We start from the raw sequence: 26,450 nt of genomic DNA, 5'->3' as shown, positions 1-26,450 counted from the left end.
TGGATTTCCAGTCCAACTCCATAATACAAGATTTACAAATCAATAAAAAAAAATTGTAGTCACAAAAAAAAATGATTATCACTAGTTGCTGTTATATATGGACATGTTTCCCAGCAACCAATTTATGATCTTTTGGTCCATTCACTACACTTCTTGGAAATATTGGCCCTTCACATAATGTTATATTTTCTTCACTCAATTTTTTCACATGCCTCCTTTTTGTCCTTCTTGAGCTAGCTTTTATGATTGGAATAGCGTACCATCCAATTGATGTACACAATATCGCAAAACACCTCCCATAAACAGCTAAAAAAACCAATATCAAGATTATAGCCAATGGCATGTAATAAGTTGGCTTCTTGAAATTTGCTAACCTCAAATTCTTAAAAAAATTCCTTCTCTTAGATTCCACTTTTCGTTCTTCTGAAATATTTGATGAAACCTCGTGAATAGTCTTCTTATCAACAAACTCTGACTTCTTCTTGATCATTTGCTTGTCATCATCAGTGTCACTAGACAATGTTTGATTTTTGTCCTTCACTCTGACAACAATAGGCTTGATTGAATTTGAATTTGAGAAAACGAATCGTACAAAAGAGATATCATCAGATCCCATTTGAGTATAAATTTTTTGTTTTTTGTCTTCAAGATTGGCTAAGAGTTTCGAAAATTTGTCTAGGCCACGATCAGCATAAGGATTGTATGTACTATTTTTGCTTCTTTTTGATGATTTTTTTGGAGTTGAACAAGGGCTTGATGTTTCCCTATCATAATCTTCACCTTCTTGATTATGAAAATTTCCACTTCCACAAATAAAATGATTAAACATCTATGAAAAAAATATATATAAAGAGACTATAGGGATTTTGGATGATTTTGGTTTTGGAGTGATAACTTTATTGTTGAATTTAGAGACTATTAAAGAAAAATAGAGGGTGCAATAAGCTTATATTTATAAGAGTTTGACTAGATCTAAAAGAGGGGGAATATAGAAATAGTCAAATCAAAAGAGAGGGCTTTGAACTTTTCTTATATATCTATATCATTTTGTTTGTTATTTAATGTGGAATATTATATATATATATATATATATATATATATATATATATATATATATATATACACATGAATAATGTACTTTTGGTCCCTCAATTAATAACTAATTCTTGTTTTGTTAAGCACATTTAACGTTGAGGACTCATAATTGGTACAAGAGATAAGGGATAACTAATTCTGAAATCAATTTTAGAATGAGTTTATCTCATGTTTGATAATTGATTAGGATAAAATCGATGAATAACTTGTTCCTAAACCAAACGAGCCAAATTATAAGAAATTCATGATTTATAAAATTATAATATCCTCAAATATGGGATAATAATACACATATAAATTAATACGTTGAAAATTGAATGGTTTAGTGCTTAATAATTCGTTGATTTTGTGATGATTCATAGCCAGAAAGATCAAAAGTGTGCATATATATATATATTTATCAATTAATTAAAGGTTAAATATGTTTAACTAGAAACAATGAGGACTGAAATTAAGGATTTATCAAATTAGAAGGACCAAAATTGCTGATTTTTCTATAAAATATTTCGTTGAATCTTCTTTGGAATATTATTGTTCGTTTGACTAATTAAATTATTGTAAAAGAGATAAGTGTAGCACGATGAAATAATTTAATTTATACTTCTAGCAGTTCGAATATATTATAAAATAAAGTTTGGGTGATATTCTTGGAGGAGTAGTTTGATTGGTCAAAAATACACTACAACATTGACATGTAGTCTACTAATTATAAAATAAATATTGTTAAAATGGACTGTGATATGTGTTCGAGTTTATTTGAATTCAGTATTTTTAATATAGAGTATAAATTTATATAAAATTATATAAAAAATTTGTAACAAATACAAGATTTAACTTATCATTTATAAGTGGTTATAAGAGATCATTGTATCTTTTATTCACCCATACTTATTTTTTCAAATTGAAAAATGCAGGTCAACTTATTAATACGACTAATAAGACAAAACACATATTGGAAAAAGAGATAAACTTCTGGAGTTATATATATAAAAAATATAATATAATATAATATAAGAAATTTCAATTCCTTTTCTCATTTTTTTATTTTTTTTTCAACTTCATTTATCTCTTTTTTTTCTTTCCATTTTTACAAGTAGTGATGCACATCGTATCCCTAACGTGCCTTGTACAGTTGTACTAATAAATTAGGTGTCGTTTGGTAGGGAGTATTAGAAAAAATAGTCTATGTATTATGTATGATATTATTTAGTACTATATTTGATAGAAATTTCAGTCAATGTATAACTAATCCATGGGTTTTTCTTATCAACCCCTTTCTTGTTTTCTTCTGCAACGAAAAAATCATTAGCTTTTACGGAATTCTTTCGTACCTCAGGCATCGATCCTCTGTAATCAAATTTCAAGTTCAATATGCTAGTAAGCTGAAAGTTGAAGTTATAGAAAAAACAATATAAACATTTGAAATAATATTTGCTAAATTTTTTATTTAAAGAGAGATCTATCTTAATAGGAGAGTTAATAGGAGAGGCACTCAGTGACGGTGAGTGTCTCGCCTATATAGTGAGTTGACTAACCATTTTTCATGGTGCCAACAAATCCCATGAAAATCGATGCCTTTGTCAAATATTATCGTACTTGAATCATCATCAATGTCATCAACTAATTTAGCTGATTCCATTGTTACCAAATAAAATTTGTGAACATTTTATTTCACAATGATAGCATGTGCAACATTTTCCAATAATACCAAGAAAGAGAAAGAAAATAAATTTGTCAAAACTCACCGAAAAAAGTATAGTACGGATTAGTCGCTTAAGATCTTTGGTCTTTATTCTTATTCGACGAAAAGCCAAACAAATAAAATAATAGTACCATAATTCCTTTTCTCATTTTCTTTCTTTTTTCGAACTTCATTTTTTCCATTTATAAAAGTAGTGCACATCATATACCTAACATGCCTTGGTAGTAATTAATCAGAGTGATGATAAACACATGTCCGTCCAGACAAAAAAATAACAGATATCACAATATCGCTTTTGATTTTTTTTCAATACATAAGTAATAAATATTACTTTTAAAATATTTGCATATAATTAAATATCATTCAATCTTGAAGATTGATTTTGAAATTAAGAAGGGAGAGATCTCGTAATGGCGACATTAAGAAATTATTTGGTCCTTAAAAGTTGTCCTTTTCATCATATTATTAAGAATAAAAATTTCACTGAGTGGATAAAATATGGTACTATCACCAAACTTTAATAATCTAGAGAAAATTATTTATGACTAAATGTTGGCAACTAAAGTTAAGACTTAAGAGTAAAGTTATTTCATTTCAAATAGTTTAAAAGCAAAATTAATCTTTTACTTTATTAATAATATTATTTAAAAATATTTATATCGTCAATCCCAACTAATTTGAGACGAAAAACTGTACTAATATTTCAATTTATGATAGTGGGACATGTGCATTGTGCCCCCTTTGGATGTGTGCTTTTGAATTTGAAAATCTGTCCAACAGAACTGTCTACATATGGTCCTAACAACTTGCTTTTTTCATTTTTAAGACAAGAAGAATATGGTCCAACCAAAATAACCTAATAATTCAAAAAGAAAAGTTGGAAAAATAAATTCCATCTTGAAATTATTTTTTCTTTTATAATGGTCCAAAATGTTGATAATGATAGTAAGATATTTTCAGTAATACATGTGATGTTTACTATAAAGAGAAAATTAAAGTTGCAATTTTACCAATTAGGCTTCAACACAACATGTGAACTTAGATCACTATGCAAGTAACAATCATGACTAATTATACTTCATATTGGTCTATTATACACTGTCTTATTTGAGTTTTCATATTTTAAATTTACGAATATTCTATCACTCCACAACAATTTCTTCTCACCCTCGTCCTCAAGAGAATCAATAATATTTTCACTTACCCTCCAGCATAACTCGAATCCTCAAATTACTGATTGATGAAAAAAATACTCAACCATTTGAACAAGCCTCACTTAGCTTGTCTCACTCGACAATCGACGACATCTTTTATTAATATACGAAAGTCTGGTCCACAAAGATTTCACTTAGCATTTGCCATGCGAAAAATATCGATCACATTAATCTATTATATATATATAATACACAGTCTTTCTTTATATTTCTATGTAAGAATTAAAGGATATTTTCATATTCTCAACTCGTAATATCGTGATCACTTGACAATAACTTTACTGTTACGCAAAGAATATAGTGTGAGAACTCAATATAGTATTAGAAAAAAGGTGTTGAGTGGGGTAGTTGGATACTTCATAGTGGGGACAAAATGACAGCCAAATGTCCATATCTCAATTAGTTAAGTTACATTACTCCTCTTTTGCCTCACCATTACTTTTTTTATCTACCTATTTCTCTCTTATCTTTGCTACAAAAATCAAGAAAAGACACTTTCTTGATAAACCTAAAAACTTGTCAATGGCTTTTGCAGGAACAACACAAAAATGTATGGCATGTGAAAAGACAGTGTATTTGGTTGATAAATTAACTGCAGACAATAGAGTGTTTCATAAAGCTTGTTTTAGATGCCATCACTGCAAGGGTACTCTCAAGGTTTGTTCTTTTTTACTACTATGATGATGGGAGCATTTCGGGTTATAGGTCTAACCATTTCGATTCCCTTGTTTCTGGTATGCTATAGTTATTAAAGTCCCTCGACAATAAGAATAGGAGATAAGTCATAAGCTAGATGTTTTACGAATCATATTAAACTTTAAGGCATTTAGTTTAACTTTAATTACCCCATGAAGAGGCGCACTCTGATACCATCGATGTCCAATAGCTTAAAGGCCCAATTGCATCATAGGAATTTGAAAATATGTCCCAATTGTGTTTAAGTATTTCATTTTTGTCTTGATAACCCTATGTGGATAACTTGTACGTATCTCGATTAATTTTATAGGATACCTACTATCTTTCCGCCGTCACAGGTACCGGGAATTCTTGGACAATTGAAAATAAAGCACCTAATAACTTTTATCTCCGTTTAAACCTGAGACCTCATGATTTTTAACCTATTTTATTGACTAGTATGCCACACACTTGGCTAGTGGTTTCTCATTTTTTAGATTTCAATGACATAAAAACATAGCATAAAAGAAAGTAGATATTAGACTTGTTAATTCAATTTTCCAATTTAATTATTACTCTTTTTTAATCTTGTTTAATACATTAATTTGCAGCTTAGCAACTACAATTCCTTTGAGGGAGTTCTATACTGTAGACCTCACTTTGATCAGCTCTTCAAAAGAACTGGAAGTCTTGACAAAAGCTTTGAAGGTACAAAAAAAAAAGTGCCTAATTTCAAATCATCAAATTTTGCTAGTCAAAAAATTTACTAATAGACTAAAATATATTCCAGGGACACCAAAAATTGTGAAGCCAGAGAAAGATGAGGTAATTGACATCTATATTGCTCGGACTCTCCAAATATGTTGCATCATCCGTGTAAGATCCTCCAAGAATACACTGCTTTTGGAGGACCTAACACGAATCTGTTGACATTTTTGAAGAGTCTGAGCAAACATATCTTGATTTGTGAATCAGAGGATAATTTGTGAATAACCCTAATCTATGTTTTGAATATTTGAAACAGAAACCACAGGCAGCTAAAGTTTCAAGCATGTTTGTTGGAACAAGGGAGAAATGTTTTGGCTGCAAGAATACTGTTTATCCAACAGAAAAGGTACTGCAATAAGCTAGCAATATTTTGGCAACAATTTGCTTGTTAACTAATCCAAAAGTTCACTGCTAGTAAATATTGGTAGATTTTTCATGTGAAATGTGATCTTTTGTATGCTACACCAAAAGCTTTGCTAAAAGATGTGTACAGTAAGAGCTCTCTGTAACAGTCATTCTTTGTAACAACATTTCACTATAACAATCAAGTTTTTGGTGGAGCAAACTTTCATATTTTGTTATATAATAAGTTATCTATAACAACATTTCGCCATAACGGTCAAGTTTTCCTTGGAACCGACTTTCATGTTTTGTTATGTTATAAGCTATCTATGACAACATTTTGCTATAGTAGCCAAATAATATCTGGACAAATGACGTTGTTATAGAGAGGTTTGACTGTAAATAGCAGTGGGATCTAGAGAACAACCTATGAATTCACTAATCTATAGATATTTGACTATGAGCTCAGTTATTATTGTATATTAGCTTGAGGTCGTTGTCTATAAACTTCAAAGTATGAATACACATCTGGATGTAAAAGAACCTAATGCTTATTGTTGTTAGTACCTTCAACCCTTGAGATAAAATGTAGTAATTTGATGTTGTGTTTATAGGGAGGGAGGTGAACTTAGATAGGTTCTTATGAATTCAATTAAATCCATTGTTTTTGGCTTTAAATATATGCATATACAAGAAATTCTAAATTCTTGATTCGCCTTTGTCTATAGGTATCTGTGAATGGAACACCATACCACAAAAGTTGCTTCAAATGTAGCCATGGAGGCTGTGTAATTAGCCCATCCAACTATATTGCTCACGAGGGGCGCCTCTACTGCAAGCATCACCATGTTCAATTGATCAAGGAGAAAGGAAACTTAAGCCAACTCGAGGGCGATCACAACAAGAATTCATCAGTTAGAACAACAGAATCATAAAACTCCCAACAATATATCTAGTTTTTCATGAATAAATGTTATTCAGCTTGAATCTACTTCCTTTTGCTAGCCTATTTTTCTATCTTCTACTTGCACAAAATTGATTCTCAATCATAATATTATTCTTGTGTATGTTGAACTTCTTTTTGGCCTTTGCTTCTTGTTTCACTTGTGTTGTTGAAATTTCGATGCTAAAACTAAGTCGATAAATAAATTAAAATCGAGCACAATGCATCTCTCATCTTGTGTTTTCACAGTTTACTTTTTCATATATTGAACATACTTTGGTGATAATCCTGGATCCGCCCCTAATTCTGGCAGATTTGATGGAGACAACTTAACTTGATCCATCTAGTGTAACTAATTTAGCAAGTCCATTTGCAATTATTTACCTTCCTAGTCACTAGATTGGTTAAGACATTCTTAACACACAATTTTAGCCCATCTAATGTGGCTTTAACCTCAGCTTAATTTCCAGAAACAACATTAATTTAACATATAGTCGGACACGTCATATGATTGATCCTTACACCCTCGTCTGAATGACATGTTGAATACCACAAGATATTAAGAATGCTTTCGAAATAATCACACATTAGTCACAACACTATCTCATAAATGAAAAAAGAAAAATTCTTAAAATGACTCAGTTGGTTTAGAGGGTGGTCATCTACACGGATGACCTGGGATCAATCCCCCCCTCAATGCCTTCTGAGTCGAGTCTATCGCATAGGGCTTGCCAGGTGCATTTTATATCCCCTATGTGGTTTGCAGGTTATTACACAGTGGAGGGTTTACCCAGTGCGCAATACTCCCCCAAAAGGCAAAGGCCGTGGGCTGTGGCAGAGGTTGTAGTGATTATCCTGGGATTCCAATATATATATATATATATATATATATATACTAGTCCTTGGACACGTGCTTTGCACGTGTATTCCATACAATTATAAACTACACAAACACACACAGTCAAGTGTGAACCTGTGTGATCCAAACAGAGTCCATGCCCACACTTCAAAATTCAAATATGCAAAGGATTTCACGGATCAATTACATCTATCTGAATTTGAGTTTTATTACAACATAAGCTTTTCAGAAATACATATTATACTAAAAGAAGTGAATATGATGCTAGCATAACAATAATACAAAAAGTGGAAAATATTTGTAGCTAAATCAATTGGAATAGATTTACCTGAAGTAGACTCTTCTTGGAGGAGAAATCTAACCGAAAAAAGGCAAATGGAATAATGGGACAAACACACCTTATGATGCACTTTATAGAGTATTTTAAAGAATATGAAAAGATGGACCACAATAAATATCATGGAGAAGATAAAACTACACCTATGTACAACCAGTAAAAATCAAGAAATTTAATATTAATAAGTACTATAAATGAAGAATGTAAAAAGACTCTATGGAAGATGAAAGAAAGAAAATTTAATGAGTGAAATAATTTAGGGAACCTATACACATGTGACATGACCATAATTTATTGTTGTTACACAATGTCTTCCTCACCCTCACCAAACGTTTTTGTTCCTCTAAACATGCAGTGAAGGAGAAGGTGAAAGAGATAAATAAAATTATGGCAGTAAACATTTTCAGAAAGCATTAATATAGTATTTTGATTCATTGAATTTGAGGGGCAAATGAATTTTGTTATATTTTCTTATGTAAACAAAAGTTATTGAAATGAAGATTTGCTTTTACTTCAAGGACAAAATGGTAAACTAACTTTTGATTCATTATTATTATAGATATTAGTTATTATTTATGAATAATAACTCAACTTTATAGGGTTATTTTGGTATTTCAACTTTTAACTTTTTTTGCATTCATTTTTAGTGAAATAAAATTAATAATTAATACTGATATTATTGTAGTAACTCAACTTTATAGGATTATTTTGGTATTTCAGCTTTTAACTTTTTTGTTCCCACTTTTAATATATATATATATATTATAAGATAAATTTAATTAATTTACCAAGAATATAATTCATCATTAGTTTGTGCTAATTATAACAGAAGAAAATCAAAAGTTCAACGATTGCAAGCTTCCATAGTAAGTATTTATTGAAGCAATTACTTAGCATTTAATATAATGTTATGAATATAATTCATCTGAAAAATTTTATCCCTTTGCACGGTTGGAGTAACTGAGGTACACTTAAGGGTCATTTTAACTGTTGCAAAACTTTTGATTTCTTTTTGTCATTTAATAGGATATCATCCAATTGTACAAATATTCATTGTATCTATATTAATTCATGTCATAGATTGTGAGTTCTCCATTTTTAGAATATTAATATTACTATTATAAATATATTATGATATTTATTATAATTATTGTGTATTTATATGTTTGTTCATAAATATGTAATAATAGTGTTTAATAGAAAATACAATAGTTTTTATTTATATTTAATGTATATTTACATTTTTGTCCATAAATATTATGATATTATAAGGATATTTTTGTAATTCAACTTTTGACATAGAGGCTTCCTACTTATAATATAATATGATATATATATATACAACCTATATACCTAGGGAATAAATTTTAAAATCAAGTGGGTAGGGAAAGATAAAACAAAAACACAGAGATTCAATCAAAGCATGACATACCTTCTTCCCTTCCGATTTAAATATTGTTCTTAAATATATTAGGGTCAATACTTATTCAGGTATGTATATCAAATCAATTTAATTTATCATGATTAGATAATTTAATTAAGTGCAAAAAATGTGATTATAACTAGAAACTTTAAACCTTACATAAATTTTCACCCTCCAATCATAATTACTTTCTCAATTTCAATTATATGGTCGTATATTAGTATCTATCTATCTATCTATCTATCAATCCATCCATCCATCCATCCATCCATTCATCCATCCATCCATCCGTATCCATCCGTATCCATCTATCTATCCATCCGTATCCATCCGTATCCATCTATCTATCCATCCGTATCCATTCGTATCCATCCGTATCCATCTATGTATCCATCCGTATCCATCCATCGATCCATCGATCCGTATCTATCCATATCTATCTATCTATCTATCCATTCATTCATCCATCCATCCATCCATCCATCTATCCATCCATCCGTATCCATCTATCTATCCATCCGTATCTATCTATCTATCTATCTATCCATCCATCCATCCATCCATCCATCCATCCATCCGTATCCATCCGTATCCATCTATCTATCCATCCGTATCTATCTATCTATCTATCTATCTATCTATCCATCCATCCATCCATCCATCCATCCATTTATCCATCCATCTATCTGTCTATATGTCTCTCTCTATCGATCTATCTATCTATCCATCCATCTATCCACTGCCGCCCTCCACACTCCTTTGCAATAGTCATGACTTCTAACAATAACATTTTGTAGAGGCCCAATGGTCGAATGTTTTCACCTTTGTAAAAATTGTAGGCCCATGAAAGTTAATCTTTCAGGTCAAAGTTGACCCTATGACTACCTTGTTCTACTATAATCTTCAACGTAGCATCTATATTTTACAATGACGATCGATAAATAAAGGGCAAGGTCAAACAATTTCAGATGTTGAATTGTATCTACCATAACATATTTTTTCGTATGACCAACTATCCATAGCACTTCTAAGAGGAATTTCATTGGCCATGGCGAAAGTACCGGTTATGACAGATCAACCAGGTCGAAAGACGGAGGTAGTCACAAGAAATATCGCTTACAAGGAAGTATTAGGTGAGATACGATTGATAACATTTGAAAGTAATGAACCTAAAAAAAAAAAAAAAACATTACATGAAGCTAATGAAACTACTTTCATTAGATTCATTCATTTGTTCAGTTGGATAAGAGACGAGATGACCATCACCATACAAATTCTGAATAAATAATCATACAAATTAACTATTTACAAACAAATTATCATAAACTTTAGCCCCAAATTTTTTATCACACTAATATGAAAGTTTGAAACATATGATTGGATACTATTTAACGGTTATAAGAATCTCAAAAATAGACATACATGTGCAACACACGTGCGCCGATTTAGTATAAAAAATATGTCATTAAAATAAATTATAGAATTTTAAATTACTTTTTTAAGTATAACAAATGATATATGTTTTGTAACGGGACTAACAAGAAATAAGTATCATGTGAAGTGAAAAAACAAAGCGTGTATATACAAAAAGAGAAAAGTTAAAAAAAAAAGATATTTTCCCATAACAGGCTAACATGAAATGATGAGTATCACGTGAAGTGAAAAAATAAAAATAAAGTATCTATATGAATAAGAGATTCAAAACAAACATGTCTTCATTAATATGTTTGCTTCATGTTAAAGGTATTCTTGAAATTTCAAATCACTTTATTGATGTATTTGCTTCATGTCGAAAGTATTTTAGAAACTTTTGTGTATATGCTTTGAATGTGCTTTTAAAACTACTTACAAACAAATTATCGTAAACTTCAGCCTCAAATTCTCGCTCAAACTAAGGGAAGTTCAAAACATATGATTGGATACTATTTAACGGTTATGAAAATCTCAAGAATAGACATACACGTGCAACATACATACGGTGAATCTAGTATAAAAAATATGTCATTAAAATAAATTAGACAATTTAAATTATTTTTTTTAAGTATAACAAGTGATATCTTCTTTGTAATGGAACTAACAAGAAATACGTATCACGTGAAGTGAATAAACAAAGCGTGTATGTACAAGAAGAGAAAAATTATAAAAAATTTGATATTTTTTCATAACAGACTAAACCAAAACAAAGTATCAATACAAATAAGAGATTAAAAACAAACACGTCTTCATCAATGTGTCTGCTTCATGTTAAAGGTATTCTTGAAAGTTCAAACCTCTTATTGATGTATTTGCTTCATGTCGAAATTAAATATTTAAGAAACTTTAATGTCTTTGCTTTGAATGTGCTTTTAAAACTAATTACAAACAAATTATCGTAAACTTCAGTCCAGATTCTCGGTCACACTAACAAAAGTTTGAAACATATGATTGGATACTATTTAACGGTTATAAGAATCTCAAAAATAGACATACACGTGCATTACAGTGAATCTAGTATAAAACATATATCATTAAAATAAATTAGAGAATTTAAATTATTTTTTTATGTATAACAAATGATATCTTTTTTTGTAATGGAACTAACAAGAAATATGTATCACGTGAAGTGAATAAACAAAACATATATATACAAAAAGAGAAAAGTTTTTAAAAAATAATATTTTTTCATACCAGACTAACATGAAATGATGAGTGTCAAGTGAAGTGAAAAAACTAAAACAAAGTATCAATAGGAATAAGAGATTAAAAGCAAACACATCTTCATCAATGTGTTTTCTTCATGTTAAAGGTATTCTTGAAATTTCATGCCTCTTATTGATGTATTTGCTTCATGTAGAAAATATTTTAAAAACTTTAATGTCTATGCTTTGAAAATGCTTTTAAAAAATAATTTTTCATTAATACCTTGATCCCAAATCAATAAAAAATTAAAATAAATTCAACATGGGTAAAATACTTATAACGTTACTATACATTTATAAATAAGAAAAATATATCATTTTTTTAAAATTGACTAAAAAAATACGTCACATAAATTAGAACAGAAAAGTAGCTAAATCACTTTTAATATAATTTGTTGGGCTCGTTGCCTCGTACTAACACACAACTTTGCATCTAGTATACATATAAAGAAAAAAAAAGATAAACATATAGTACCTTTTAACTTTACGATTTAGAGCTTGTCACATTCAAAACATCGTCAGTATCTTAATATTCATTTAACGTAATTTCAAATATAGTGTTAAACGCCTGTTTAAACAAATAATGCATATATACCCGCCATGTTGACAAAACCTAGACAAAAAATAGTATATATATACTGTTGTGGTATTAAAAAAAGTGGTGCATATATATCGCCGCCAAAGATTAATCCAAGTGGTTCATATATCCTCGCCACTCATACAACGTTGTCACGTTCCCTTCGTCTTTTTCGGCAAAAAAAAAGTTTCACCAGTTAAATTGCTGACACACTCAAAGGTGCTTCTACAGTTCAACAGCTTTTCGCCATTATTTTTTTTCATCCACCATGTGAGTTTGAAGCTTTAGCACTGTTCTTGTTGATTTTGTTCAGAAAGTTGTGATCATCAATGGCTGGAATTGATCCTGTAAAGTACCCTTCTCTACCCTCGAATTACGTTACCATAGCTGAGCTCAAAGAACGATGGCTTAAAGAGAAAGAAAGAAAGCAGCAAGAAGAAAAGGAAAAACTGGAAAGTGGAGAAAAGGAAAAATACCCATTTCTTCGAAATCATGAAAACCGCATTGCAAATGGGTGTACTCATAGTCGAGGTCCAGTTGGTAAAAATCTGCAAAAGCGTGACAATCACAGTGGGAAAGGTTGGCGTGTGGTGGGTTTGATTGCTAAGGAACCCAAGTTAAAGGAGGTTAGGATGAATGGTCCAGTGGTTGAAGAAGGTGTTGATGGAGCAAGGGGAAAAGAGAAAATGGGCTATTTTGGAAAGAGGGAAGCTAGGGTTGAAAGAGATGGATCAGGAGATATGGCTAAGGTTTCGATGATTGATGTGGCGGAGGAAGAAATGATGGCTGTGGTGAGTGTGGAAAGGGGTGGAAAAGAATCATTTAAGGGTAAATGTAAGTGGAATAGCGGGAATCAGGAGGTTGAAGAAGTGGCTACTGTTTGCATGGTGGAGGTTGTAGGAGAAAGCAATGTTGATAGGGAAATTGCAGGGGGGGAATGTAGAGTTGGGTATAGGGGGAAGAAAAATAGCTGGAGTGCGGAGCAATCAGGACAAAAACAGAATGCAGGGAAGGAGAAGGTTTCAGTTGATGTGAAAGAAAGAATCACTGAGAAGGTGAGAGTGGGAGGTGCATTTCGTGCTTACGGTGATAAGGAAGTGGCTTCTGTTTGCGCGGTGGAGGTTGTAGGAGAAAACAAGGTAGATAGGGAAATCACAGGGCAGAATTGTGGAGTTGGAAATAGGGGAAAGAAAAATGGTGGTAGAAAGATGGGTGTTAGGATTGGAGAAGTGAGTAATAAAGCAGACAGTGTGGAGCAATCAGGACGAAAACATAATGCAGGGAAGGAGAAGGTTACAGTTGATGTGAAAGTAAGAACTAATGAGAAGGTGAGAGTGAGTGGTGCATTTCGTGCATACGGTGATAAGGAGGTGGCTTCTGTTGATGTGGAGGTTGTAGGAGAAAACAAGGTAGATAGGGAAATCGCAGGGCAGAATTGTGGTGTTGGGTTTAGGGTAAACAAAAATAGCTGGAGAAAGACGGGTAATAAGGTTGGAGAAGTGAGCAATAAAGCAGACAGTGTGGAGCAATCAGGACAAAAACATAATGCAGGGAAGGAGGTGGTTCCAGTTGATGTGAAAGAAAGAACTTATGAGAAGGTGAGAGTGAGAGGTGCATATAGGGGAAAGAAAAATAACGGTAAACAGATGGTTGATAGGGTTGGTGAAGTGAGTGATAAAGCAGACAGTGTGGAGCAATCAGGACAAGAATGCAATGCAGAAAAGGAAAAGGTTTCAGTTGATTTGAAAGAAAGAACTAATGAGAAGGTGATAGTGAGTGGTGCATTTTGTGCACACAGTGCTAAGGAGACCGAAGAAGTGGCTACTGTTTGCACAGTGGAGGTGGTAGAAGAAAACAAGGTAGATAGGGAAATCTCACGGAAGAAACATAGAGTTGGTTTTAAGGGAAAGAAAGCCAGCTGGAGAAAGATTAGTGATAGAGTTGGAGAAGTGAGTGATAAAGCAAACAGTGTGGAGCAATCAGGACGAGAATGTAATGCAGAAAAGGAGAAGCTTTCAGTTGATGTGAAGGAAAGAACTAATGAGAAGGTGAGAGTGAAAGGTGCATTTGGTGATAAGGAGGTTGAAGAAGTGGCTACTGTTTGCACGGTGGAGATGGTAGAAGAAATCAAGGTAAATAGGAAAATCGCAGGGAAGAAACGTAGAGTTTGGTATAAGGGAAAGAAACATAGCGGGAGAAAGATGGCTGACAGGGTTGGAGAAGTTAGCGATAAAGCAGACAGTGCGGAGCAATCAGGACAAGAACTAAATGCAGAAAAGGAGGAGGTTTCAGTTGATGTGAAAGAAAGAGCTAATGAGAAGGCGAGAGTGAGAGGTGCATTTTGTGCATACAGTGATAAGAGCAAAGATGTACTGATAGATTCAGAAGCCGGTCTGAATAGGATGATTGAGGGAGATCTTGGAGATTTATCATTGACTGATAGGAGGTATGGTCATGGGAGATCGAGTGTCAGGGTGTATGGTGACAAGTCATATGGGAGTTCCAGAAGGTATGATGTGCGAAAAATGTTGAAGCAGAGGGATAATAGCTTTGCGTGGATTAAAAAGGGGGAGTCTTCAAATGGCAATGTTGCTGAAATTGAAACGCAGGTAGCTAATTATGCTGGATTCCCTCTTTGAGTTCATACTACATGTTGTTTTCTTTTTTCTGATAAGCTGTTGCTTAATGTGTTCTTTTTGTTATTAGTGAATGCATTCTTAGTGCCTGTGTTTAGCTATAAGAACGCTTTATGAAGTGATGAATTAGCGAGCAAAATGCAAGAACCAAATAGAAAGAGAAGTAATAATTAGGAACGTAGAAATAAAACAGTCTTATTGTTTCTTACCATTTGTAAGGAACTTTGTACTAATACAAATAAAGAATATGGAAGGGGACTACTGCACCGTGCATACCGCTCTTTCGCAATTTCATCAGGCTGCATAATATGACATGTGAATTCGTGTTTAGTTTTCATCATAGGATTTTTGTCGAGAGAAAGGGTTATATGTGTTTAGTTTTCATCTTAGGATTTTTGTTGAGAGAAAGGGTTGTATTAAGAGCCATAATTTGAAGAGGATTAAGTTGTTTTGTCAAAGTAGTTTAAATTTAGGGATGTTCGAGAAAAAAGGTTTAAATATTCTCTGTTCAGGTTGTTCTACCTACTCCAGCATTTTAATAGGAATAATCAAATTAGGTCAAGAGTTTGAAGAAGGATGTTCTATTTTTATTATTTTTGCAAGATTACTGGAGTATGAAATTTGCAATTGATTTAAGTGTAAGAATACAAGTGGCACATACTAAATGGTGGATGAAAGATTTACATCTAAAACAAAAGTAAACCTACTATATTGATACTAAAATCTAAAATCTGAAATGCTTGTTGAAAGATCACAAGTTAAAATTGAACTTAAAAATTACTTGTTGTCCTACTCAATATACCAGCTTTGCTGTTCTTTTCTTTGACAAATATGGCCTCTTTTTATTTCTGTTCTTATTCCTAAGGCATGTTGCGGGGGTTTCTCTTAGGGGATGAAGGGAGGTCTTGGGACAGGCATTTTGTCCTCATAAAGGGCTGCTTAAGGATGCTAATAACCTAGCTTAAGAAAGCTAGTAAGTGGTTTCAAAGGGGTATTGAGGGGTTCTCATGGAAGGTGGGAAGAGGTGTCAGGACAGATATATTGTCCTAATAAAGGGCTGCTCAAGGTCATTTATAAGTATAACCTAGCTTAATAAGGCTAGTAAGTTGTTTCAGAACCAAAAAGAAGAAGTTATACCTTTAGCAGGCCTAGTGAGTAAATGATACATGAATACTAGCAGGTCAAATATTTATTGAGGTATCATTCTATTATTCCATCTCTATTTTGACAGCGTTGTCGTGTTGGCTAAAACATGGACTTTTAGTAGAAAAAGTGACATGTTTAAGGAATGGTGAAGCAATAAATTCTTTAAATTTATCTTATTTTAAAAACACCAAGTAATTTGATGGTAGCAATTTGGAGATATACCGAAGTGAATTTCTTTTTGAGCAGAACCTCAGAAAATATTCTTTATGATTGTCCCTTCCTTCCTCGGCTTTGTCGTTGGGTTTGTCAACCAGCTTGGCAAGTTTAGATTATTAAGCATCTATATTGGTGGAGGAAATAGGCTACTGTCCTACCATTTTTGTCACAGTTGAGTGATAAATTATTCACATAGCGAAGGGGGATAAGCTCACATTTCATGACCAAAGCCCCTTTATCTTATTAATTTCTTCTAAGCCTCAAGCTTGGCTAGAGCCCCCCAAGCGTCAGTCCGGATTACTAAATGTATCTTAGTTTCTTTATTTACTCCAAAATTTTGTTGGGTGAAGGAACATTTTCAAATTTTTGCAATGTCAATGAGGTAGAGCTTTTTTAGTTCTCAACTAGTAATTTGTTTGCAAGCTCCACCAGTCTACCTTAGCAACTACATGCCTAGCCTTGCTTAATTCTACATGCAACACATAGCACCTCTGTTTAAAGTTACCTGTCATTGCTGTCAACATTTCGACGATCATATGATTTCTGTAGCACTGACGTGATGAGTAAGTTCAACACATGTATAGTTGTTTATATACAACATATTTTATGGCTGCTGGTTATGCATATTATATTTATACTTACTGTGTTCATAGCTTTGTAGCTCTTTCGGTGTTTAAGGAATAATTTTTACTTTAGGACATGTCAATGTACCTTGTAAAGAGGAGATAGTCCAAATGAGAGAGAAGAAATACTCTATTGATTTTGATGTTGGTCCTGGATGTGCTGGCACTCTATAAATTTGGATAGTTATGTACTCAACTTCTTGGCCCCTTCTAGGGTTTCTTTTAAGGACCTTACTTGTTTTTCTTCATGTGAATGTACTATGGGAAAAAACAAACAGCTAATTTCCATATTTTCAGAGTTTTAGGAGTTCAAAGGCTGTATTGGATGCTCTAATAAAGAAGTCATATGCATATGAAGATACTTAACCGTATCAGTAATTTGTACTCTCTTTGTTTCAAGTTTTCAACTTATGTGACTTATTTTCCTTTTTAGTTTGTTTTGAAATGAATGTCACTTCTATATTTAGTAACTCTTTAATTCCAACATGTCACATTGCATATTTAAGGCCACAAGATTCAAAGGACATTTTACTACATTATATACATCTTTAGTTTAGGACCACAAGATTCAAAAGTCTCCCTTGCTTGCTTAAACTCCTCCAGGTCAAAGTCAAACTAGACACATAAAATGAAGTATAGGGAGTAATTGTTTTCTTGATCCACGTAAAAGTATTGGTTTAATCAGCTGAACAGTGTGATCCCAAAATTCTAGCTAGTGGCTGAGAGCACAATGCCATTCGATTACAGTGAGTGATGATACTTGGGGTCTGATAGTGGAGAGCCAACTTATATAGGGAAGGTTACCATGCGAAAGTTTAGCAGTAAAGAGAAGGCAACTACTAGATTTTCTCAAGGTATATCTTTATGAACTTACAAAATGTTGAAGTGTAAAAGTTTAATTTTGATATTAGGGGCTTGTATCCCCTCCCTACCCTGCCCTACTAGTTTGCCTATGTTTGTGGTTTTTTTGCGCAGATGATAGTCCTATTGTTTGATTATACTTGGTGACAGGTTATGTTTGGTTTTTACTGATTATCATATTGTTTCCTCTTTGCTTAAACTTGACAAAATATATAATGTACCAATTGCATATGCTTTATTTTGTCAGGTTCTCTCTTTTCTTTCCAACACTTGCATTTTGGTGAGCATCAGCTATTAAAGAAACTAGTAAAACTCTTGGCATTACTTCATCACATACAATGTGACAACTTGCTATTAAATAGTTGCCCATATTGAAGCATCATGAAATTTGTGGTTACTTGCCAACATAGAGAATGTATGTTGTGTTCGCTTTATCTCAGCAACTTTGTGATGTTACCCGATAAGCTAAGCGTAGCTGTAATTCCTCTTTGCTTTTATTTCTGAATATTTACCTTCTTTTTTGCTGAAACTGTTGTTTTCATCTGTTAGGGTTGATTTTTTCAAGCCAAAGTACAAGTCGGAGTAAGCTGTGCTCTCAGTGAATCAAGTCAGTTTCCTTACAGAAGTGGCTTCTTATTCATTAATTTCACCAAAACGATTGCAATTCTCATTGGAATTAAAACAACTTGTAAATTCGTCAGTCTTCTGAAAGACGGTTTCTCTCCTCCCCCTTGACCCTCTTGCGGTTTTATATTAATTGTAAATGAAAATGATGTCAAATCTAGAATCATGAACTATGCATTTTGTGTAAAGTTTAGTAGCCTTGCGAATGTCAACTTATTAGTGGCAGCCTCTTTTGAACATTATTTCAGTAATTCTTTTGGCAACTAATGTCACCATGAAAGAAACTTCTTGCGGGACTTTTTAGGGGTCGCAGCAGATACGTTTTAGGGACGGGCTATTTTCTGTGACCCTCAGGTTGCCACGAAAAGTCCTTTGTGGTGATATTTTCACTTTGTGGCTCTTTTTAGTTGCCAAAAAGAAAATCCCAATTCTTGCAGTGAGACTCCTTGAGAACAAATTGGATTTCAGAATCTCTTTGTGAAGGAGGATCAGAAAAGTAATTATACTTCAGGTATCTCGTGAAATTAGTCGAGGTGCGGGCAAGTTGGCCCAGACACCATGGTTACAACAACATACAAAGTGTAATTCCACAAGTGGGGTTTGAGGAGGGTGATGTGTACATAAACCTTACCCCTACCTTTAGAAGATAGAAAGTCGGTTTCCGGTAGACTTTTGGGTCAAATGAAACATAGAGAAAATAATAGAGAAAAAAACAGTCAAAGCCACAAATAGTAAAAACCACAAATAGTACGATAAATGAAGCAAAGAAAACAACAGGTAAGTAAAATTGAAGACTACAATATTAGAAGTATTACTAATAATACTATTGATAAGGAAAACTAAACAATGCTTGACTATCTGCTACCTTTTACCTTAAATCCTCGACTTATATACTGTTCTATCTAGGGTCATATCCTTGGTATGTTGTCATGTCCTGCCTACTCACATCTCCCTAATTCTTTTTTGGTCTACCACTCCTAAAATCAACTACAACCAACCTTCTGCACTTCCTCACTGGGCATCTGTGCATATTCTCTTCAAATGTCTTAAACTATCTCAACCTCACCTTCCTCATCTTGTCCACTACGCCCACCTTGTCCTATACATCTTCCTTCTTGATTTTATCTCTCCTAGTATTCCCACATTCATCTCAACATTCTCATCTCTGCTATTTGCATCTTTCGGACACCACAATTATTTTTAAAAAAAAGTAATTACACTTCGAGGTCTTATTAAGGATAGTTTTATGTTGCCCTTCAATATTTTCCCAAAGCTTTAATATGTGACTACACAATTTCCATGAACTAAAGCATAAACTGAGAGTAACAGATACAGGGATTCATATAGCCGACTTCAGATATCAATACAGTAGTTTGGAATTGATGTTTAATTGTTTGATAGTACAAAAATCGCATTGTATAATAGTCAGTTGTTTCCTTCTCAAATTATATGCTATTTCTGTCATGTCAAAAATCTAACTTTAGCTCTTCTCTTGTTTTCTACCTGTATTTCATAATCCATGGGATACCCTACAAGTACAAATTCAAGCAATCATTCTGTGATAGAGCCACAAATGTCTTTGTCAAAAATGATTGAGTGTATAATAGGAAAAAAACACTGCAGGTATGATCAATCAAATAATGAGTATTTTTCATGTATCAGTAAACTTTAATAATTTAGTAGTCATTTGGATGCTGGTAGGAGAAGAGTTATCCATATATTACAATTAGAATTACTTTAAACATTATATGAGTTCAACTGAAATTATTACTTTCATCTTGAGCAGTCCACTGGGTTAGGATTTGGATCCTATGCCCAACCTTCAGAGCTAATGCTCTTTCCAAAGTTATGGATCCATTTTGCCGACTTCCTTGCCTACATTGTTTCATCGACTAGAGGTTGTTCACCTTGGAGACCTGATGTTGTTATGGGTATGAATGGGCGTGGATGACACTCGGTCCTGTGGGTTTTCAAGGGCCTTTGGAGCCGTACCGGACACCACACGAGGGGCAATGCACTTTTAGCCACTGACCGTAGCTACCTACAATTGCTCCGTTTCAACTTTCAAGGGTGGGAAGCTCTTAAACGGAAACAGATAACTCTAGGTTAGGCCCTGTTGAAATTTTCGGACTCCCCAACGTTGTTGTCAATCGCCACGTCTCAGTTTAGGAGTTTTAACTTGATTCACTTTCGGAGTATGCACGAAAGGTGCTATTTGTCAGGGTTCCCCCGACCCTTAGGATCATCTAACCCATGTACAAATGACGTTCACATGGAGTCTTCCCCCTTTTTGACCTTCAAAGTTCTCATTTGAATATTAATTACTACCACCAAGATCGCACCGTTATATACATACAATCTGTTCTCATTTAGCATAACGGCATGGTTTGAGCAAAGTTATGGGTTTCGGCTAAAATTATTGAGTTTTGTCAAATTCATAACTATGTTGTGGCTCCGCCTGTGCCGGCAGAGTGCATGTGCATATATTAAGCTGAGGGACCAAATGAGTCATAAAGGATACCCTACAGCAACCCCATGACCACTCAATTAAATGATTTCATACCATAAATTTGGCCTTATATGGGTAACTTTCCCCCTCCTAAAGAACAATTAATTATGACACCTTTTCATTTCTCTCCCTACATGTGAATAGTGATTTTTTTTCCACCTGAAGTCTGCAGTGATTGTGCTGAATTCCCTATTATGGTACCTTCTTTTAACTTGTTATAGTAATCTTGTAAAAAGGGAAATATTTTGACTTCACACTAGGATCTAGCAGATGATATTAGTACGGATTTAATTTATATCCACTGACAGTGCTATGAAGTTAGTAGAACACTGTCTTACTGTTCAACTAGTAACCTTATAATGTATAAAAGATATTATTCTATCAACGTATAGAAATTAAACTCGATTGGTATACAACAACCCAATAATGACTTATCATATTGTGATTTAATGATGGGCCATATGCATTATTTTTCAAGAAGTGGCATCTATGGTCTTGTAGCATTACTAGGAGATTCTCTAAAGTCAAGCAGACTAGGACAAACTGATAAGCCCATCAAAGACCTGTGCCTCCAATCATGGCCAATTAAGAAAACAATGGAGCCAAGAGATTTTGTTTCTAAATGGTCCTCTTATGTCAGCACATAAGTGGTCCATGAAAATGCTTCATCTATGGTATTATCGTGGGAGTTTGCTCAGATTGCCGGTCTCAATTCTAGATGAAGGAGGTGTAGTTTGCGGTAAGTTGACAGGTAAGGTAATTATAAAGAAACCTCACAATACAGAATACGTCACGATGTGCTCACTTAGACACGTGTTGACGGGCTTTTAAATGTATGTCATGGATAGTAATAATTTTCATATAAGGTATAATACATAAACAATTACTCAAACTTGGCCTCAACTGGCAAGTAAGCCCTCCAACTTAGAAAGTGCACATCTAGACATTGTGTCTTGTGGACATCTTACTTGGCAACTAAACAGTCCAACTCGTCCCTATTGTGTCTTGTGGACACCCGATGCTGACGTGACACACAAACTTTCGAGGTGTCTTTGTAAGTTTGAGTGTTTAACTTACATAGTGAAGGTGAGTTGAGGTATCTAAATGTGCATACTCAAAGTTAGAGTGTTAACTTGTCAGCTGAAGCCAAGTTTGAGTGCTCGTTTATATAATATGCCTTCATATGATTGACTGCTACTTGCTTGAGATTGAGGCGCCGTAATTATTGTAATTCTAATCACCTTGTGTTACCAATATCAATTGCCATTGGCCATGATTCATTTCTCTATTTCCCTACCCCATGACTAAGCCAACTGGCAACTTTTGATTCTTTACAATATTGAGGAAAAAAATAAAGAAAAGGTAACAGATAAAGCATAGGGACAAAACTAGTCTACTATTTGAGTGTGCTAAGTTTGGTTGGTTCTATTATACCTTCCTCTTCTCTTCTCCCCACTTATAAATAGACTACCAACAAAGAGAATTCATCCCATATTAGTCTTTTAATTCTTTCTTTATTGAAGTACTAGCTTCTCTTCTGTCATAAATAGCCTTCTGTTTTTTGTTTAAGTAACAAAGCTGAAATCTTGATGGACATATCAGGTTCTGGATGCACTAGTGAGTGTGAATCTGGATGGACAATGTACTTTGATGAATTCTCATATTCTTCAGATCAATTCAATGGAGTTAAGGGGAGAAGTATTTATGATGGTAGGGGAAGGTCAGCATATGTAGATGAAGATTTGTCTATGGTTTCTGATGCTTCATCTGGTCCACCACATAACAATTTCCATGAGGATAAAGAATTCTGTTGTGAAGAAAATGGCAACTTCTTATGTACTTCTGAGACTGAAAATACAAAGGAGAAACCGAAAAGGGAAATGAAAGAGCAGAGTGGAAAAAAACAGAATCTTTATCTTGATGACACTGCTAGTTCTCCTGTATCAACTTTCCAAAAGGTAAGTTCAATTTTCTATCTTTGAATTTCTTTTTTTTAGACTCTTTTTACCCTAAATGGTAAAGTTGGTCATGGGTTCGAGCCGTGGAAGCAACCACTAATGCTTGCATTAGGGTAGGTTGTCTACATCACATCCCTTGGGATGCGACTCTTCCCTGGACACTAATAGCGTGGGATGCTTTGTGTTCCATGCTTCCCTTTTGACTTTTTGACCCTTATCAAAAAATTTCTTGTGGTGGTGGGGTGGGGTGGGGGATAGGCATTGACGTTTACCTCGTGTATTCATACCCAAAAGAAAATGACTACATGAAGGAGGTGATGTAGTACCTTGACTCTACAGCATTTTAGCAGTGTGTGATCAAGCTTTTAGAAAAAGCACGCGTCTGATGACTTAATTATATTATGTCTCAACACTCACGTCGTAAATGAATAATGGACAAGTTCGTTCATTTACAATTATCGCTTGTGTTTTCAGGATAACACGGGTTTTTATAATGATACTACTTACATGGAGCAAGTAGCAGGCAACTCGGGAACTTATTCGAAGGTATTTTTTTTTTCTGTTTGTCTTCTTTGCTTTTCTACTGTCATGGCTTGTTCATTGTTTATTCTTATTTCAGGGTAAATCTGTTCTGGGGAAACATTTTGGTTTCTTGAAAACATCTGTGAATGGGAAAGCTTCATCTGAGAAATCTGGTGTGTGAATGTAGTTAAAATCTATGTTGCTCGGACTCTCCAAATAAATTGTTGTATCCGTGTTGGACCCTCCAAAAAAAGCACCACTTTTGGAGGATCAAACACGCACCCAACGACATTTTTTTGAAGAGTTTGAGCAATATATGTTTAAATCTATGTTGCTTATACTCTCCTTATTACTGTCGCGCCTGTGTGTATCCTCCAAAAGATGCATTTTTTGGAGGATCCAACACACATCCAACGACATTTTTGGAAAAACCTATGTTACTTGATTGAATTCTCAAAAAAACTATGTTCATGTGTTAATCCTCCAAGAATGCACTATTTTTGAAGGACCCAACACGCACATGATGACATTTATGAAGAGCCCGAGCAACATAGGTTAATATCTATGTTTCTCCAGTGTCAAATCCTCCAAAAAAGCATCACTTTTGAAAGATCTAACACACACTCGACGATATTTTGAAAAGTCAGAGCAATCTAGGTTTAAAATAAAGATAGTTTCAGTTAAATATTTTATTTAAAATAAATTATTTGGCTTTGTTCATCTTGCAGGTGTTTTGAAGGGAAGAAAGAGGGGATAAAAACTGGACAATTTGTATATTTACTTTGTGTCATTTGCTGCATTTGAAGAGAAAATGATGATTAGATTGTGGGGGTAAATGGAACAAATAAGTTTTTTTTTTTTAAAAAGGAAATTAGATTTTGAGGATCTTGGATTTATCCTCCTTATCTTTTTTCTTCTTTTTTTTAATCCTTCTAGTTATTTGTTCCTGTCTATGTAGTGGGAAACAACCTCAAAGTATAAATTTGAAAACAGAAGAAGAAAATTATGTTTTTTTTTTTTTTGGAACTTGAAGTTGTACTTTTTTTTCATCTTTTGATTTCTGGTGTTCGGTATGCATATTAGAACCTGACTATAGGTTTTCTTCCATTCTCAGTAGTTCGAACTCAAGTGGAATCCTAACCATTCCGCTACCATCCATGAAAATTCTCTTTATATCAGACACTTGGCTTTTTAAAAAAATAAAAATAAAAAATTAGGACTTTTTTTCTACTTTAGTAGTGCTCATAACTCTTTAACCACTATGCTATTTTGTGGTCTCTGGTTGTTCACAAATTAATGAGATAATTAATTAATTTAAGTTTAATTAGAGTTTGTAAAAATAATTCTTCTACCCCACCACCACAAAATGAAAAAAAAAAAATTGGATTGTCTTATGGTTCAAATTATCAAGGAATTCTTGCATAAAACTACACTTTTGCAAGTTGCATTTGAGAAATAGCCATCATGAAGAAATGAAAGAACCTCTAAACTAATAAGCAAGGCAAAAACCACAATATTCTTTTGTGAACACCAACCATAAATATTTATCTCCATCCGATATTTACACTAAACTTTATTAATTTACCATGGTTAAATAAATTGAGGTTTAATAGTAATAAAGTATTTAGAGACACATGTTATGTAGTATTTAATTATAAGTAGGTCTAAACAAAAAGCATGACTAGAGAAACAAATCAAGATCTTCGAGTAAATTTGATTCAGACCTTAGTGCCTAGTAACTCTAAAATTCCGATCATGTAAACTTCAAATTTTGATTCAGTTTCTTATGACTAGTAACGTAATCTTCTATATAATGTAACAAAACAAAAGGCTTAAGTCATCTGCAGCCCCTTAAAGTTATCCGCATAATTCACTTAGACACTTCAACTAGGGCTAGTACCTATTGAACACTTTTATCAATTCAAAATTTGTTCCTATTAGACATTTTTTGATAATAAGCAAAAATAATAATAAAGTGTGTGTAATACACTTGCTGTGATGTGGCAAAATGACTAATTAAAAGATAACATGTGGCATTGGACCCAACAATTATATAAAAAAAAAGAATTTTAATGTTAAAAAGAATGAAATTTATTTCAAATAAATTTTCCATCTATTTTTTTATAAAAACAAAATAAATGAGAAGCCAACCCTACCCCAACTCCCTTCCTTCTTCATCTTCTTCCTCTTCTTCCTAGCAAGATTTTCTTTCTCAAAGACAAAATTCATTTTCTTTGGTGATTGCTTACATAATTATTTTTTATTCCTAATACGTTAAAGAGAGATATATTCAAAGAGACTGATACAAGAGTGATGAAGAAAGAGAGTCTGTCAATCTTCTTGAAATCGATAGCAAAGAGAAATTGAGAGGACCTAAATTAGTTTTATCGAATCAATCTGATATTATTTTTGATAAATTTAGTGGTTTTACATTTTAATTTGAATGAAAATATTTATTCGAAGGTGACCGAAATGACGTCGATCGGCTAACTTTTTTCAGCCCAGGTTCTTTCTTCTTTTTTTCCTTCAAATTCAATTAACTGATTCAATTTTAATTTTTAAATAAATATTGAAAAGAAATAGAATAGAAAAAGAAAAGAATTAAAAAAAAAAAAAAAAAAGGAGTGCAGTGGCCTTATTGGAGAAAACAACTTAAAGGTGTAGGGTGGGGACTTTTTTTTTTTGGTTTTAAGAATCAGTATTACTTTTTAAAATATTTTTTTTAAAAATAAATATTTAAAT

General features: G+C 33.2%; 4 protein-coding genes and 1 pseudogene across 5 annotated transcripts in view; 4 read left to right on the top strand and 1 right to left on the bottom strand.

Annotated features, from left to right (window-relative positions):
* Nucleotides 1-26,450, top strand: part of LOC125819887 (probable rhamnogalacturonate lyase B) — a 425,441-nt gene that overhangs the window by 78,262 nt on the left and 320,729 nt on the right. The gene's annotated exons all lie outside the window — the stretch shown is intronic.
* On the bottom strand, nucleotides 92-771 carry LOC125819916 (uncharacterized; annotated as a pseudogene).
* On the top strand, nucleotides 4,456-6,961 carry LOC125819923 (LIM domain-containing protein WLIM1-like). The gene is made up of 5 exons (XM_049499327.1): nucleotides 4,456-4,668; nucleotides 5,298-5,394; nucleotides 5,477-5,511; nucleotides 5,711-5,800; nucleotides 6,525-6,961. Exons 1-5 carry the CDS (start codon nucleotides 4,534-4,536, stop codon nucleotides 6,729-6,731), a joined length of 564 nt encoding a protein of 187 aa, XP_049355284.1. The 5' UTR covers nucleotides 4,456-4,533; the 3' UTR covers nucleotides 6,732-6,961.
* LOC125819888 (uncharacterized) lies at nucleotides 12,935-22,954 on the top strand. 2 transcript variants are annotated; one of them, XR_007442500.1, is made up of 4 exons: nucleotides 12,935-13,923; nucleotides 14,644-15,222; nucleotides 18,645-18,702; nucleotides 22,831-22,954. XR_007442500.1 is itself a non-coding variant. In XM_049499296.1 (3 exons), the coding sequence occupies exons 1-3, from the start codon at nucleotides 12,943-12,945 to the stop codon at nucleotides 18,648-18,650; spliced, it is 1,566 nt and encodes a 521-aa protein (XP_049355253.1). In that variant the 5' UTR covers nucleotides 12,935-12,942; the 3' UTR covers nucleotides 18,651-18,797. The 2 variants fall into 2 exon arrangements, 1 of the variants encoding a protein (XP_049355253.1); XM_049499296.1 differs by lacking the exon at nucleotides 22,831-22,954 and having other exon boundaries at nucleotides 18,645-18,797.
* On the top strand, nucleotides 22,509-24,794 carry LOC125819924 (protein SOB FIVE-LIKE 5-like). The gene is made up of 4 exons (XM_049499328.1): nucleotides 22,509-23,186; nucleotides 23,661-23,732; nucleotides 23,806-23,881; nucleotides 24,437-24,794. The coding sequence occupies exons 1-4, from the start codon at nucleotides 22,818-22,820 to the stop codon at nucleotides 24,463-24,465; spliced, it is 546 nt and encodes a 181-aa protein (XP_049355285.1). The 5' UTR covers nucleotides 22,509-22,817; the 3' UTR covers nucleotides 24,466-24,794.

The sequence above is a fragment of the Solanum verrucosum genome, unplaced genomic scaffold (assembly GCF_900185275.1).
Source record: "Solanum verrucosum unplaced genomic scaffold, falcon-dt-bn FXZP01000229.1, whole genome shotgun sequence".
Lineage (NCBI taxonomy): Eukaryota > Viridiplantae > Streptophyta > Magnoliopsida > Solanales > Solanaceae > Solanum > Solanum verrucosum.
The sequence above is the reverse complement of the archived record's forward strand: the minus strand, read 5'-3'. Positions and strand labels throughout refer to the sequence as shown.

Bases quoted from the DNA above. Each gene is read 5' to 3' on its own strand.
- LOC125819923 (XM_049499327.1), top strand. From the start codon at position 4,534: ATGGCTTTTGCAGGAACAACACAAAAATGTATGGCATGTGAAAAGACA. The intron at 5,395-5,476 runs GTACAAAAAAAA...AATATATTCCAG, and splicing joins TCTTGACAAAAGCTTTGAAG to GGACACCAAAAATTGTGAAG. The intron at 5,512-5,710 runs GTAATTGACATC...TATTTGAAACAG, and splicing joins TGAAGCCAGAGAAAGATGAG to AAACCACAGGCAGCTAAAGT.
- LOC125819888 (XM_049499296.1), top strand. From the start codon at position 12,943: ATGGCTGGAATTGATCCTGTAAAGTACCCTTCTCTACCCTCGAATTAC. The intron at 13,924-14,643 runs GTAAGAACTAAT...GTTGATGTGAAG, and splicing joins AGGTTACAGTTGATGTGAAA to GAAAGAACTAATGAGAAGGT.
- LOC125819924 (XM_049499328.1), top strand. From the start codon at position 22,818: ATGGACATATCAGGTTCTGGATGCACTAGTGAGTGTGAATCTGGATGG. The intron at 23,187-23,660 runs GTAAGTTCAATT...TTGTGTTTTCAG, and splicing joins CTGTATCAACTTTCCAAAAG to GATAACACGGGTTTTTATAA. The intron at 23,882-24,436 runs GTGTGTGAATGT...TTCATCTTGCAG, and splicing joins AGCTTCATCTGAGAAATCTG to GTGTTTTGAAGGGAAGAAAG.